This window comes from Thalassophryne amazonica, chromosome 8, assembly GCF_902500255.1.
Source record: "Thalassophryne amazonica chromosome 8, fThaAma1.1, whole genome shotgun sequence".
NCBI classification, from domain to species: Eukaryota; Metazoa; Chordata; class Actinopteri; order Batrachoidiformes; family Batrachoididae; genus Thalassophryne; species Thalassophryne amazonica.
In genome coordinates this window covers 60,007,644-60,021,105 of record NC_047110.1, presented here as the reverse complement: position 1 = coordinate 60,021,105, position 13,462 = coordinate 60,007,644, and the positions used below count along the sequence as shown (strand labels likewise).

Genomic DNA, 13,462 nt, shown 5'->3' with positions numbered 1-13,462 from the left:
CAGCATTCTGTTTTTGTGAGACGCGTCTTATTATCTTGAATGGGCTCAAAGGTGATAAACTGTGCTCAGGAGTTTTTTCGTGTTCTTCAGTGAGTTATGTTTTGTGTACTTTACGTTAGTATTAATATTCGTTTTATTCACGAACTTAACTTAAGTGACGTTGATTAGCCTTTAGCTGTTTTCACTGGTACTGTATCACTGCGAACTGTTCTTGTTTTCTGTGGTGCGTGCAGATCTCTTCAAGATGAGGAACTTAGGGATTCATGTATATTTGAGGTACGTCATTACGCGTAAAAGTGCTACTTGATTCAATAAATAGCGCAACTTTTGTCCGTTGCGTTCCCAGTTTATATATATATATATATATATATATATATATATATATATATATATATATATATGTGTGTGTGTAATGTTTGTATTTCTTAACGATTGTATGAGAAGACGAAGAAGATGATTCAATCACTTGGAAATGTTCATGTATCCGTCATGACTTATCCAAACAAAAATGGGGCAAAAGTAATTTTGTATTTAAAATAGTCCTTATATTAGCATTGTAGAGAAAGTGAGAAGGTTCTATGTTCGCTTGCGACCTGGTCCTTCCTCTGTGGAGTTTGCATGTTCTCCCCGTATTTGTGTGGGATCCCTCCAGGTACTCCAGCTTTCTCGCACTTCCAAAGACTTGCAGGTTAAGTGAATTGATGACTCTGAATTGACCACATATGTGTCAGTCCTGTGATAGTCTGGTGGTCTAACCCTAACCCTTTTGCCCAGTGATTGCTGGTATAGGTTGGTGTACACAGACAAAATTACAAGTAGTCACTGTCCAAATTCTTGTAGACCTGTTTTGTAAAAGAGGCACTAGGAGCACAATAGCACTGCTGTGGTTGACCTGCTTATTAGTGTGCAAAGTAGAAAGACGCTATTGCAAAGGCCAAAGCGATATCTTAAAAACAGAACAGTTTCAATCATGCTTGGTGTATAAACTCAGTGTAACTTTCAAAAGTGATTATGCTTGTGGTCAGGTGCATTACAGTGCATTGGGAAAGAATTCACAGCGCTTGACTTTTTCCACATACAGCCTTATTCCAAAGTGGAGTAAATTCATTTTTTTCCACTCAGAATTTTACTCATAACACCCCATAATGACAACATGTAAAAGATTTGATTTTTTTTTATTATTATTTTTGCAGATTTATTAAAATCTAGGCTAGGGAATCACATGTACATAAGTCTTCACACCCTTTGCTCAACACTGTTGATGCACCTTTGGCAGCAGTTTCAGTCTCAAGTCTTCTTGAATATGATGCCACAAGCTTGGCGAAGCTATCTTTGGGCAGTTTCTCCCCATTCCTGTTTGTAGCACCTCTCAAGGTTATCAATTTGGATGGGGAGCATCAGTGGACAGCCATTTTCAGATCTCTCCAGAGATGTTCAATTGGATTCAGGTCTGGGCTCTGGCTGGATCCCTCATGGACATTCACAGAGTTGTCCTGAAGCCACTCCTTTGATATCTTGGCTGTGTGCTTAGGGTCATTGTCCTGCTGAAAGATGAATTGTTGCCTGAGTCTGAGGTCAAGAGCGCTCTGGAACAGGTTTTCATCCAGGATGTGTCTGTACATTGCTGCGTTAATCTTTCCCTCAATCCTTCCTAGTCTCTGAGTTGCTGCTGCTGAAAAACATCCACACAGCATGATGCTGCCACCACCATGCTTCACTGTAGGGATGGTGCCTGGTTTCCTCCAACATGACTTCTGGCATTCACACCGAAGAGGTTAAATCATTGTCTCATCAGACCAGAGAATTTTGTTTCTCATGGTCTGAGAGTCCTCCTATCTTTTGGCAAACTCCAGATGGGCTGCCATGTGCCTTTATTAAGGAGTGACTTCAGGCTGGCCACTCTACTATACAGGCCTGGTTGGTGGATTGCTGCGGAGATGGTTGTTCTTCTGGAAGGTTCTCCTCTCTCCACAGAGGAATGTTGAAGCTCTGACAGAGTGACCACGGGTTCTTTGTCACCCATCCTAACTAAGGGCCTTCTCCCCCCGATCGCTCGTTTAGATGGGTGGCCAGCTCTAGGAAGAGTCCTGGTGGATCCATTTATGGATGATGGAGGCCACTGTGCTCATTGGGACCTTCAAAGCCGTAGATGTTTCTGTACTCTTCCCCAGATTTGTGCCTCGAGACAATCCTGTCTCAGAGGTCTACAGACAATTCCTTTGACTTCATGTTTGGTTTGTGCTCTGACATGCACTGTCAACTGTGGGGACCTTATATGTAGACAGGAGTGTGTGACTTAACAAATCATGTCCAATCAAATGAATTTACCCCAGGTGGACTCCAATTAAGCTGCAAAAACATCTCAAGGATGATCAGTGGAAGCATGATGCGCCTGAGCTCAATTTTGAGTTTCATGGCAAAGGCTGTGAATACTTATGTACGTATGATTTCTCAGGATTTTTTTTTTTTCATTTTAATAAATTTGCAGAAATTTTAACCCCCCCCCCCCCCAAAAAAAAAAAAAAAAAAAACACACACCAAACAAACTTTTTCACATTGTCATTAAATTCAAAGGGAACATTGTGTTTAGAATTTTGAGGAAAAAATTAATTTCATACCATTTGAAATAAGGTTGTAAGCATAAAATGTGGAAAAAGTGATGTGGAAAAATTTGGGATTTGAGTTATAATCCTGCATTCATTAATTCCTTTTCCTTCAATAAACTAATGCTGTCAAGTTACTTTTGTCAAGTGTGCTGCCAAGAGCCAGTGTCCCTTTTGTTTGATTCGCTTATTTTGAAGAGATCTGATGAGACGGGAGTATGAGGAAGAACAACAATAATCAAAAATGGCATTAACTGAAGAAGAGTTTTCCTGTTGAAATAAGATGCATGTTTGTAAAAGGATTTAATCTGGAGGTCAATTTCTTAATGATAGTTTTGGCCATGTACTCTTCAGACAAAATAAATTAATATGGTACTGAGGTACTTCACTAAATCAGTATGTTTGTGCCATTGTTATTCTGTCACTAAATAAGTTATGTGTGTTGATGTAGATGTGCTAATTTTTTTTAATTTTATTTTTTTAAGGACATACGCATACTAAAGATAAGATTCCTGTGCTGAATTTGTACTGTGGCAACTATCCAGTCTTCATCTGTGAAAACCTGTGAGTAATATTTTGTCAATCATTAAGTAACTAAGGATTATTTTATTCTGACTGTTGCTGTTGGTTCTCAGACCCAGATATATTGCATACTTGCTTGTTGTCCAGCATTTCCAGTATGGCTTTGGACCTTACCACATACTGGCTATTCTTCTGACACTACCAGTTGTTCACCCACATGGCACTGGCTTATTTTTCTGGCATTGGCTGATGGAGCTGATGCTCAGCTGTGTGGTGACTATTACAAAATCAGGCCTAATCCTAACCACTGGGAGTGCCGTTGCCTTGCAGCAAGAAGGTCCAAGAAAGGTTCAAAACCTTCCATCCCCCAATGTTGTTATGTATCTGGAGTTGCATCAGGAAGGGTTCCTGGCATAAAACAGGCCAAGCCAGAACATGTGGACCCTTACTAGTTTCACAACTAGAGCAGCCAAAAGAATTGTCCCACTGTAGTCCTGTTGACAACCAGTGACTATATAGTTGCACCGGAACCCAATTGTGGCCTGTGCAGACGAATACTGCACTGTCAACTACAAATGGCACAGACATACAACTGGATGTGAGCTTTTAGGGGTGTAACCTATAGACTATTCATTTGATTGATTACAACCAACAGTGGCCTTAGTGGCCACAAGAACACTGCAGTTAGTAACAAGGCTTCACAAGCAACTCGATAGCCCTGTCTATCTTTATGTTATTGTCAGTGTGCATGTTAAAATGTGCCACCATGGTGCAAAATAGGAGGTTCTTTGTCTTCACCTGTATTAAAACTCAGAATCTCAGAAATTATGTAGTTTTTCTGGAATTATGCGAGGACATTTTGCTGACTCACTCTCTCACTCAACTGCCTGACTGACTCCATTAATCTATACTTGCCCTGCCACTCACAGGACATATTATGATTAATAATTTTGTCAGTGTATTGATAGTTTTACACAGCAGGAATTCTTTCTGGGGAACTCTGGCCAATCAGGTTGGTGCTTAGCTCTGGTTTCTGTAACATGAGGTGGATGAGTCTCAAAAGTATTCACCTGTTGAGGCTGGTTACTGGTACACATTTACAGCTGGGTGGACTGGGACAGTGGAGAAGAAATGTCTTATCCAGGATGCCTGCAGATGGCATCAAGCGCAGTCCCAGGGCGGTCTGTGAGTTGGTAGTGTAACTCTGATGCCACAGAGCCACCTCTGCTTAATTTTAAACTGTGGCCATCAGTTTCCCAGAGCTCATCGTGTCATCTTCACATTGCTTTTTTTTATCACTTGCAACCAGTTTATTACCCAGTTAGATAATATACAGAAAAACAATCACCAATTCTTAGAATAATTAGTTGATTGGAAATGGTTATTAGCAATAAGCAGTAAATCTTTACATTGTGAGAGAGGTTACTACCACATACAATTTTTTTTCACAGCACCAAGCATCAAAGTGTCTGCACATCAGTTTGTCTAAAAACCAAAACAAAACTGAATAACTTTGTGTAATAATATGATTCTGTGTGTATATTCATTCTTAACTATGTAAAGCCCCTCTCAGAAATACAAGCAGTAACATTGTAGGAATCCTCTTGATAAAGATGTAGCAATAATGCATTAAGTATATAATAATGCAGCGCAGTCCACTTATAAGCCAGTATCTAATACTGGGTGTTCCAACAAAAAGTGCCACAAAAATAAAGCCATAGAAAATCTATACCCTTTGGCTACTGTGAAATCTGTCCTAGGTCATCTTGAAGCTTATCTCAGGGAATGTTGCTTCTGCTATTCATTTCTGATTTCACCTCAGTTTGTAAGAGTTTTGGGCATTCACAAGATGTGCTCAATATGTGCCATCTTGTGTCTGGTTCAGCCAGATCTTCTTTAACATTGTGAAACAGTTCTATCAGTGTGAAACTTCTTTACAATCCCTCTATTGTCTTTTGTCTGGAGCTTTTCTAACTGCAAAATGACATTGATATTGTTAGGTTTGCATGATTGATTTGGTCTCAGTACAATTCTACCAGTTTCCCTTTTTGCTTGATTTTAAGCGGCGTCTTCATTGGATCAGTCTCAAACTACATCAGGAGAAATTCCTCACATATATCTTCTTGTCTAGGGAAAAAAAAAAAACAGAATTCAGATTAGCTGATTTTTGTGGTACTTTTTTTCAGACACCTGTATTAGCAAGGTATGTTTTATATAAGCATGTGTTATTTTGAAAATCTGGAGTTAGTTAAAGTTTGCATTTTTACCTGAGGCCAACATAGGACCATTGGGTATTGCGAAGGTCTGTCTGTCTGTCTGTCCCACAGTCTTCAAATTCAAAAGGGAACATTCTTGGGACACAGACCACAGACAAGTTCAAAGATGGCTAACCTTGACATATTTTAAGAGGTTTAAAAGTTTGAATCTGTCTGCTTTGTTTTTGAGTGGTGGGGGATGGCAGCCAGTCAAAGTAGAGCTGCACCAGACATCATTGCTGGTCCTCTTCAAAACTGCTTTGCTTTGTGTTATATGCATGTCTCTCATATATTATGTAAATGCTAGCGAGAAATAAAAAATAAAATAAAACACTTCTAAAATCGAAAACAGCATTTTTGCCTGCGCGCTAACCTCCGCTAACTCAGAGCTAACTTCCATTGGAGTTAAATTTGTCTCATTTATACCAGTAAATTCACAGAGGGTGATCTACAAATATTCCTTGATTTGCATAACTTCCACTTTTGTCAAATGCTCATGTACACACACACACACACACACACACACACCACACACACACACACACACACACACACACACACACACCACACACGCAAAGCCTCCTGCAGATGCTGTTAAAACCTAAATATTGTTTCTGATTGACTGATTAATAGAGGGGCTTGATTGAACATGTACAAATTGTATGCAAGAGAACAGGATCTTAATTAATTGAAAAACTGCAAATTATAAAGAACACAAGGCTCGTACGGCTGACGGTATTTTAGAATTGCATTATTTAATTCCCATAAAAATTGTTCAAACAATCAGCTACTTAATTAATCAGCTAATCATTTCAGTGCAAATTACTTCAAAGCCATGTTTTGATCGTCCATTCCACTTAATCCACATCATTTGAAAGTCCTTTTCTTATGTTCTAGGTCACTAAATTAAATGAACCTGATGGTCGAGAAATGGATTCATCATCATCTTATGCCGACAATGATGCTCATGTCTTCGAGGAAGATTTGGGTCCACAGCCGCTCACAGTCACAAAAGCCAGGTTAACAATGTTCCATTTAAATTTACTAATAGATAAATTTATATTTTGTTGCTCTGATATCAGTGTATGTACAGAAAGACATTAGGTATTTGATTTTGATTAAGCAGATGTGGGTTATTAGCTATCAATACTGTAGCTCACTTTCAAAATTAATACATTAATTATTCTTTCCAATTTAATAGGAATTTGCTGTCTTGGTACACATTATCTCAAAATGGTAGTGTGCCAGGAGTGGACAACATCCCCGTCTTACGTCCTTTGTGGGTGCGATGTGACATGTCTGACCCTTCTGGAACTGTCTGGCTTGGAGCGGAAATGTCCTCGACAGGCAACAAAGTTACTGGTGTTAAGTTATACTCTGTCACCTGTAAAGGTAATGCTTCAGTCCTCAGCAGCAGAATTCATATTTAGTCACCATTCAGTGCGAAGGGTTTCAGTGTTTATGCTTTTGTTGTGTTTTAATTTTGCTAGGAGCAACTGTGGACAGAGGGTCTCTCATAACCCTGGATGAGCTTAAACAAGAACATAAAAAGAGACATCACCTGGCCTCAGTGCGTGTGTCACCATATGCCGTCTCTTTTAATTCAGTCAATGTTTGTTCATTCACATAATCCCTCACTGCTTCCAGATGGTGACAAAAGGCAGTGCTAAGTTCAACCTGTTTGGCTCAACTGTTGTTGAAAACACTTTGATTGAGTCACAAAGTAGCGTTACAGTAGATTTCAAATGGAGTCACGTGGACAGTATCCTTGAGATGCCACCCATGTCCTCCACAGCCACTCTGGTAAGCATAGGGCATTCATACCTGCAATATAATCTTAATTCTTAAAATAAAACATAGTTTTGTGAAGTAAAAGCTACAGATATACTCAAACTGTGATTATTGTTCATGTTTGTGCACCAACAGAATATCAAAGTTGCCAGTGGGGACATGAGGAGCCCAGTGTTTGAGATATACAGGGAGCTGGAGTTTCTTCAGGTTTGTGCCCTTTTCTGCTGTAAGACTGTGTTGACGTTATCATTTGATGTTACCCCAATGGGGAAACGTGTCACCTGGTTTTGACACTGGTGTGGATTTATTTAAAATAAATAAATCTGGTCACTTCTGGGATAATAAAATCAGCCTATGTCATCCTAATCTATTTTGCATATGATATGTGGTGACGTGACTGCTGTGAGAATGGTCAGCTTGAGTACAGGTGATTGTGAACCACTTAGACAAACAAAACTGGATTTGGTAAAAAGTCTTTCAGGTCACTTTCGCTGTAATTTGAAGTAATTCACTCTAAGCTGCAGGTTGTTGTTTCAGACTCTTGCTGACGGTTTGAGAACTGGTGAGACGGAATGGATGGAACCTTTGGAAAGTAGCTCTGCTGTAAATCTGACTACAGCTTATCTGGAAGGTATCTTTCATGGTTAATCATGTCACGTTGCAGTGATTTAATGTTCATGTTGCTGTTGTACTCTTTCAGAGCTGCAGAGTACTGTAAACATGGTTCAGGACCAGTCTGCAAAAAGAGCTGAGGTATGATTATAGATCAAGGCACATTTCACAAATGTCCTTCATTGCAGAATTCTTGTAGTAGTTTCCTCCCCACCCGTTTCTTAAAGGACACAAATCCAAAGCCAGACTTGGACACGCCTATTTTCAACTCTCTCTTGGAAAGAGGCGACTTGGATTTTGTAGAGCAACTGTGGGTTCGAATGAGAAAGAGTGAGTCCACGTTAGTGCTGTACATGGAACTTATAAGATAACTTACCTCAGTTTGATTATTTTACTTATTTAACACAAATATAGGTGTGACATCATATCAAGACATTGGAGACTGTCTGAAGCTGGTCATTGAAGCTCTGAGATATGGAGACATCAAACCATGGGTAAAGCACACTAACACATCATTTGAAAAATGCTTATCACATAGAAAAGATCATCAATGTCTTAAGGCTATACTAACCCTGATCCACTCTACCCTAAAAATAAACATAATGTATAAACCCAGTCTTCATACCAGGAAGTCACAGTGTTACAGCTGATCTGTGATCCGTACGGACCCCCCCACATCCACACACACACACCGAATTGGCATGCAGGTGAACCATGAATTATTTGCAATGTTTACAGCACATGCACATCGTGAACACAGCCTGTGAAAAACAGCCTTGTGTGGGGCTGTGGAGTGTAGCTTTTCTGCATTGATTTCCCGAAAAGCCGCATTGCTAAATCTCTGTACGCCCTGTTGACAAATAGAAGAAAACTGATTGAATCCGATCAGCCCGTTGACAAATAGAAGAAAACTGATCAGCCCGATAAAGGCATTTTTTGATGAGTCAGTTAAAGTTGATTCACTAAAAAACTGCGCTTGGGTTTCGCTTTGTCTGCGAAAGTGATTGATCAGCACACAGCGCTGTGTATTTTAAAAAATTACACTAACACACTGCTCTGCAGTACGCACGCGATAAGTCTGTTTTAGATCAGCAGCAGTGCACGTCTGTCCCGCTGTTTGAGCGTGCAGACTCATGGAGTCGATAAGGGCGATTGAAGACAACCAGTGAACCCTCTTTCTCTTCTTGTCTGTTCTGCAGCTCCCATACAGATTGTGCAGGGGCAGACCCACAGGGGAGAGGTGGGGAACCCCTCCACCCAAACCCCTTAAAGATCCACTTTTGAAGCCATTTTAAAGGGTTTTTCACATAATAATCTTAACCAGATTCCACTACTTTGAAAATTATTATTATTATATTATTATTATTATTGACTTACTTTTTGTATTTAAGAATAAAGTAATGTAATTTGAACCATGTTGACTTTGAAACCAGATTGGTTTTGACTGATTTTGTCTGAGCCCACTGAATCGAGTATGCACAGCCAAGCTGGCTGAAACTCCAAAAGACTGTGTAATCACATGTTCTCATGGTAATAAATAACTCTTTAAGTTATGAACTCGGGTCAGTTTTGCTGCTTCTTCTAATTTTTTTTGTTTGTTTTGTTTTGTAATTTTCATGATTTGAGAGAGGCAATTTTTTAAAAATTCATTGATGCTGTTTATATTGCAGTTTAATATAACTATTAAGTATTTTATTTTAAAATATTCTGTAAAACATTGGACACCTTGTGTTCATTCAGGATCACAGGCAAAAGTTACTTATTTTCATTAGCCATTGTTATTTTTAAAAATACAAGGCAAAGTTTTTTTTTTTTTTTTTTTTTTTTTTGTTGATCCGAAAATGATCCAATCTATGGCTTCAAAAAAATGCATCCAATTCGAACTGTGGCTTTTGTCACTGTGACACCTTAGTGGCCACCGGACCTAGGATTTGAAAATGAAAGAAACTGACAAGCTCATTTAAAGCTACATGTAACAAATAAAAAACACATACAGTAAGCGAGATGAGTGGGAAGGAAGAAGTGTGTGCTTCAACTACATTCATATAAAATCCTTTCTGCGGGGTTGTGTGGTCTTATTTGAGTTTGAGAACATCTGCTCCTCATCCAGAATCTATTAATCATCCAGCAGGTGGCAGACATGTCTGGGTTATTAAACAGGCAAACAGTTGTGTTTTGGATCGATCTGGTGATTCAGATTGTTAAAATTTTAAACACAAAAACAATACAAAGTGTAGAAAGTACTGAATGTTACATTCTGGATTTATTTCACTTCCCTTAGATTCACAGAGACAGCTGCAGCTCTCTGAGCAAACTCATCTTACAGTCGTACCATGAGCAGATCAGTCATGTTTCCCTTACGGGTCTCGCTCCTGTCCACATGCTGTTAGAGATGGGTCTGGACAAGATGAGGAAAGATTACATTAACTATCTCATTGGTATACTATTTCTCTTTTTTCACACTTTGTATAATTGTGCCCATTGCACATGGGATTTATTTTAAACTTACTGTGTGTTTTCTGCCTCAGGTGAAGAACTAACAACTCTAAACCATTTGGTAAACTCAGTACTTTTTTCCCCTAATATGCTCCATTAGTGACAAATGATTTATCAAAGTATTCTGAGTGTTTGTGTTTTACTTCACAGGGTTTTTATCTGAGTACAGAAGTTGATCTACTGGAGCAAAAATTTTTAGGGGTCGACGATACCGATTAGTGACAAGGGTTGGAGGCCGATACAGATATTCAGGCCAATATTTGCCAAGAGTAAAATGTGTCAAAATTAGTATAACACACTAACACACAAAAATATTTAAATCTTTTCCAGCTTGTTTAATTCACAGAACTTTTCAATGTGACCTTCACCCAGAAAGTGCAAGGAGCTACAAATATCATGAAGTTGAATAAATAAATACAATAGACACAGCTCCAGTCTGTACACTGCTATCTTCTTCTATGTCAGTCTGTGGGACATCAGCCTTCAGGTCCATTGTGGACTGCTCTTTGATTAAAGCTGCTTTCAAAGGATCACACCAGGCATAAAGTGCTCTGGCATCAAGGAAGTAAGGACTTCTCAGCATGCACAGCACGTTGGGAAGACATGCGTGTAGGAGATTTTTGTTTTTTTAAATAAAAAGTGAAGCACTCAGTCTGCAAGTCACAACCACAAGATCAGGAGCAAAAAGCAGAAGAATGAGTGATGGACATCACCCCACTGGCAGGAGCTTTTTTCAGCAACTGTTCCGCCCGGCCGAACCGATAAGACTCCAGAGAGCCAAAGCAGACAGACAGTCTGAAATTTTTCACTTTTGGATATATGCACACACCCAGTTTGAGCAACGTTGCTTCTGCAAATTTGTCAAATGTACAACACCAGATCAAATTCCTTGTATGTGAAAACTTAGCATTAGTCACCCAGTCAAGCTGACTGTTTTACATTTGTAAAATGTTCATCTATTTTTAACAAATAAAGCCACACACTAGTGTTTTGTTACTGCTGACTACAAAAACAATCTCAAGTTTAAATAATTTAATTTTTTTAACTATCTAGTAATCACCCTTAAAAAAATAGCACAGCACTGTTTCGTGTTTCTTTATATTTTAAGAATATATTTGTTCACTTATTCCTCATTAGAAACATTTCAACATTCGCTGTACAGACAACCTTGTAAATACAGATGTGCTTCAAAAGCCTCCAGTGATGGAGCTGAACACCAAAACCTGAAGTCCAGACAGAAGAGAACATCTCTGCTCTTCAAAATGTGAGGAAAGTCTCCAAAAACCCCACCAAGAGGTCAAAGCTGTGGAAGACACTCCTGTGTTTAAATGTCTTTAGAGTCCAGCTCAACAGTCGACTCTGAAAACCAACACCTGCTGCTACTCTTCTAAATAAAACAAAGGATCTTAAAACAGCAACTATCTGATTATTTGAAAAAGCTCTTTCCTTTATATTTTTACATTAAGTGAATGAATCATTAAACATGTCCATGAAGTCAAAGTTCAGCCAAAAAGACAGCTGCAGAGGCAGAAGCCTCACACCTATTGTGCACAATTGCAAAGCATTCACAATTGCTACAATATCCACATTTTTGTAATTACATTAAAAGCAATCACAGCCAATGAGGATGTAATAAAATGTTGAAATTACTAAATAATAAAATGATATCATGGGGGTTTATATCACATGACTACATGTGGTGCTAAATAAGAAAATTAAACGAGATTGTAGAAAATATACATTAATTTTTACCAGACACACTGCACTCATTGTTACATCTGCTGTTGTGTTTATAATACATATTTACAGTGTCTTTTAACCTGGTTGAAATGCAGATATGAATGAATGAGTCTACAGATTTAAGTGTACATATTACTATTTTCATGCCATTTTATTTGTAAAATAAATAAATGTCCATGGTTCATTATTTTAATCAAGAAGTCATCTCACCTGAAACACCAGATAAGTTCTGAAATTAATGTACAAAGATTTCTTGAAAACCTTTTTTAAAAACTTCAGACTATATTACGTACAACTTTTCTAATGTAAGAAACTTCAAAATAGGTTAACCCCCTACCACCCACCTAATTTTGGCTTGTCATCTCAAATAAAAAGTGAAATTTCTCATCAATGGCACATACTCGTACAGGCAGGGTTCTAGGTAGCGCAAACTTGCGTTAAGGCTCGTTACGCTATCATTTTGGACCGTTACTCTTATTTTCAATACAGCGTAATGGGTCTGTAATCAACCGTTTCTGCAGCGCAACTCCAGTTTTAAGCGTGAATCAATGAAGCAATGCTTCGATTCAATGGCTCGTGGCTCTTTGATTCACTGCTCTTCAGAAGCGGTAAGTCCGCTTCTTAACCCCTCTCAAAGCCATTAAAATATGAGTCACTTGAGTGTATTAAAGTCAGTAACTGGGGCTCTTTTCTTGTTGCAGTCAACAAACGAGAATCGTCTCTGTTCCGTTGGCACAGCAAATGCTGCGCAGCTCGCGCTGAGAGAGTCTGCTCGGAATTAATAACTTCCAAACGAATTGCCGCTTTAAATAAAACACCTCTTTACAAACGTTGCAATACAAACTACAATCGACTAAAACGTGTTTTTCTTTCTCCAAAAATGAGATGTTCTGCATTCTTTATGAACCTGATGTGCAGCACAGCTGCACGAGCTCAGCTCATAGGTATGGAAAGACATTCATGCCAATAATACAGGGATGAGATTGGCAAATTCGATTTTCAGAGGACTGAATCACTGTGTCGCATCATTTCATAAAAGCGCTCTCGCTCTCAGAGAGTGAGAGAGATTTTTATTTTGAGGAGTCTGAGTCTCCTTAAAATAAACCCACTCTCTCTCCTCTATCAGACTCCTTAAAATAAACCTGCTCTCTCGCACGCGCACGCTCTCCCTCCCCCTCTCTCTCTCTCTGTGTGTGTCTAATCAGAGGTGCGACTCTTTAAAATAAACGCGCACTCGCTGCATGTCGGTGTGATCATCAAACGCCCTGATCGATCAGTCTGATCAAAGCTGAAAAGAGCTGTGACTCTAAAATAAACGCGCACTCGCTGCATAAATAAATATATATAAATAAATAATAATGTTAAATGACTGTTTTTGAGCCGCACCACACCGTGCAGTAGAGAACAGAGCGCACTTCCAGAGGCAGAAAATAGCACAAACTG

The 13,462-nt window shown here is 38.9% G+C and overlaps 1 protein-coding gene and 1 long non-coding RNA gene across 2 annotated transcripts; both read left to right on the top strand.

Moving 5' to 3' along the window:
- The first annotated feature begins 28 nt into the window (after window positions 1-28).
- LOC117515719 lies at window positions 29-3,162 on the top strand. The gene is made up of 3 exons (XR_004562215.1): window positions 29-89; window positions 234-276; window positions 3,089-3,162. It is a non-coding gene; the product is annotated as an uncharacterized LOC117515719 (long non-coding RNA).
- A 3,132-nt stretch (window positions 3,163-6,294) lies between these two features.
- On the top strand, window positions 6,295-10,498 carry LOC117514910 (protein zwilch homolog). Its single transcript, XM_034175481.1, has 12 exons — window positions 6,295-6,399; window positions 6,582-6,772; window positions 6,871-6,950; window positions 7,028-7,183; window positions 7,307-7,378; window positions 7,709-7,802; window positions 7,872-7,924; window positions 8,011-8,113; window positions 8,198-8,277; window positions 10,065-10,221; window positions 10,312-10,340; window positions 10,430-10,498. Exons 1-12 carry the CDS (start codon window positions 6,311-6,313, stop codon window positions 10,496-10,498), a joined length of 1,173 nt encoding a protein of 390 aa, XP_034031372.1. The 5' UTR covers window positions 6,295-6,310.
- The last annotated feature ends 2,964 nt before the right edge of the window (window positions 10,499-13,462 follow it).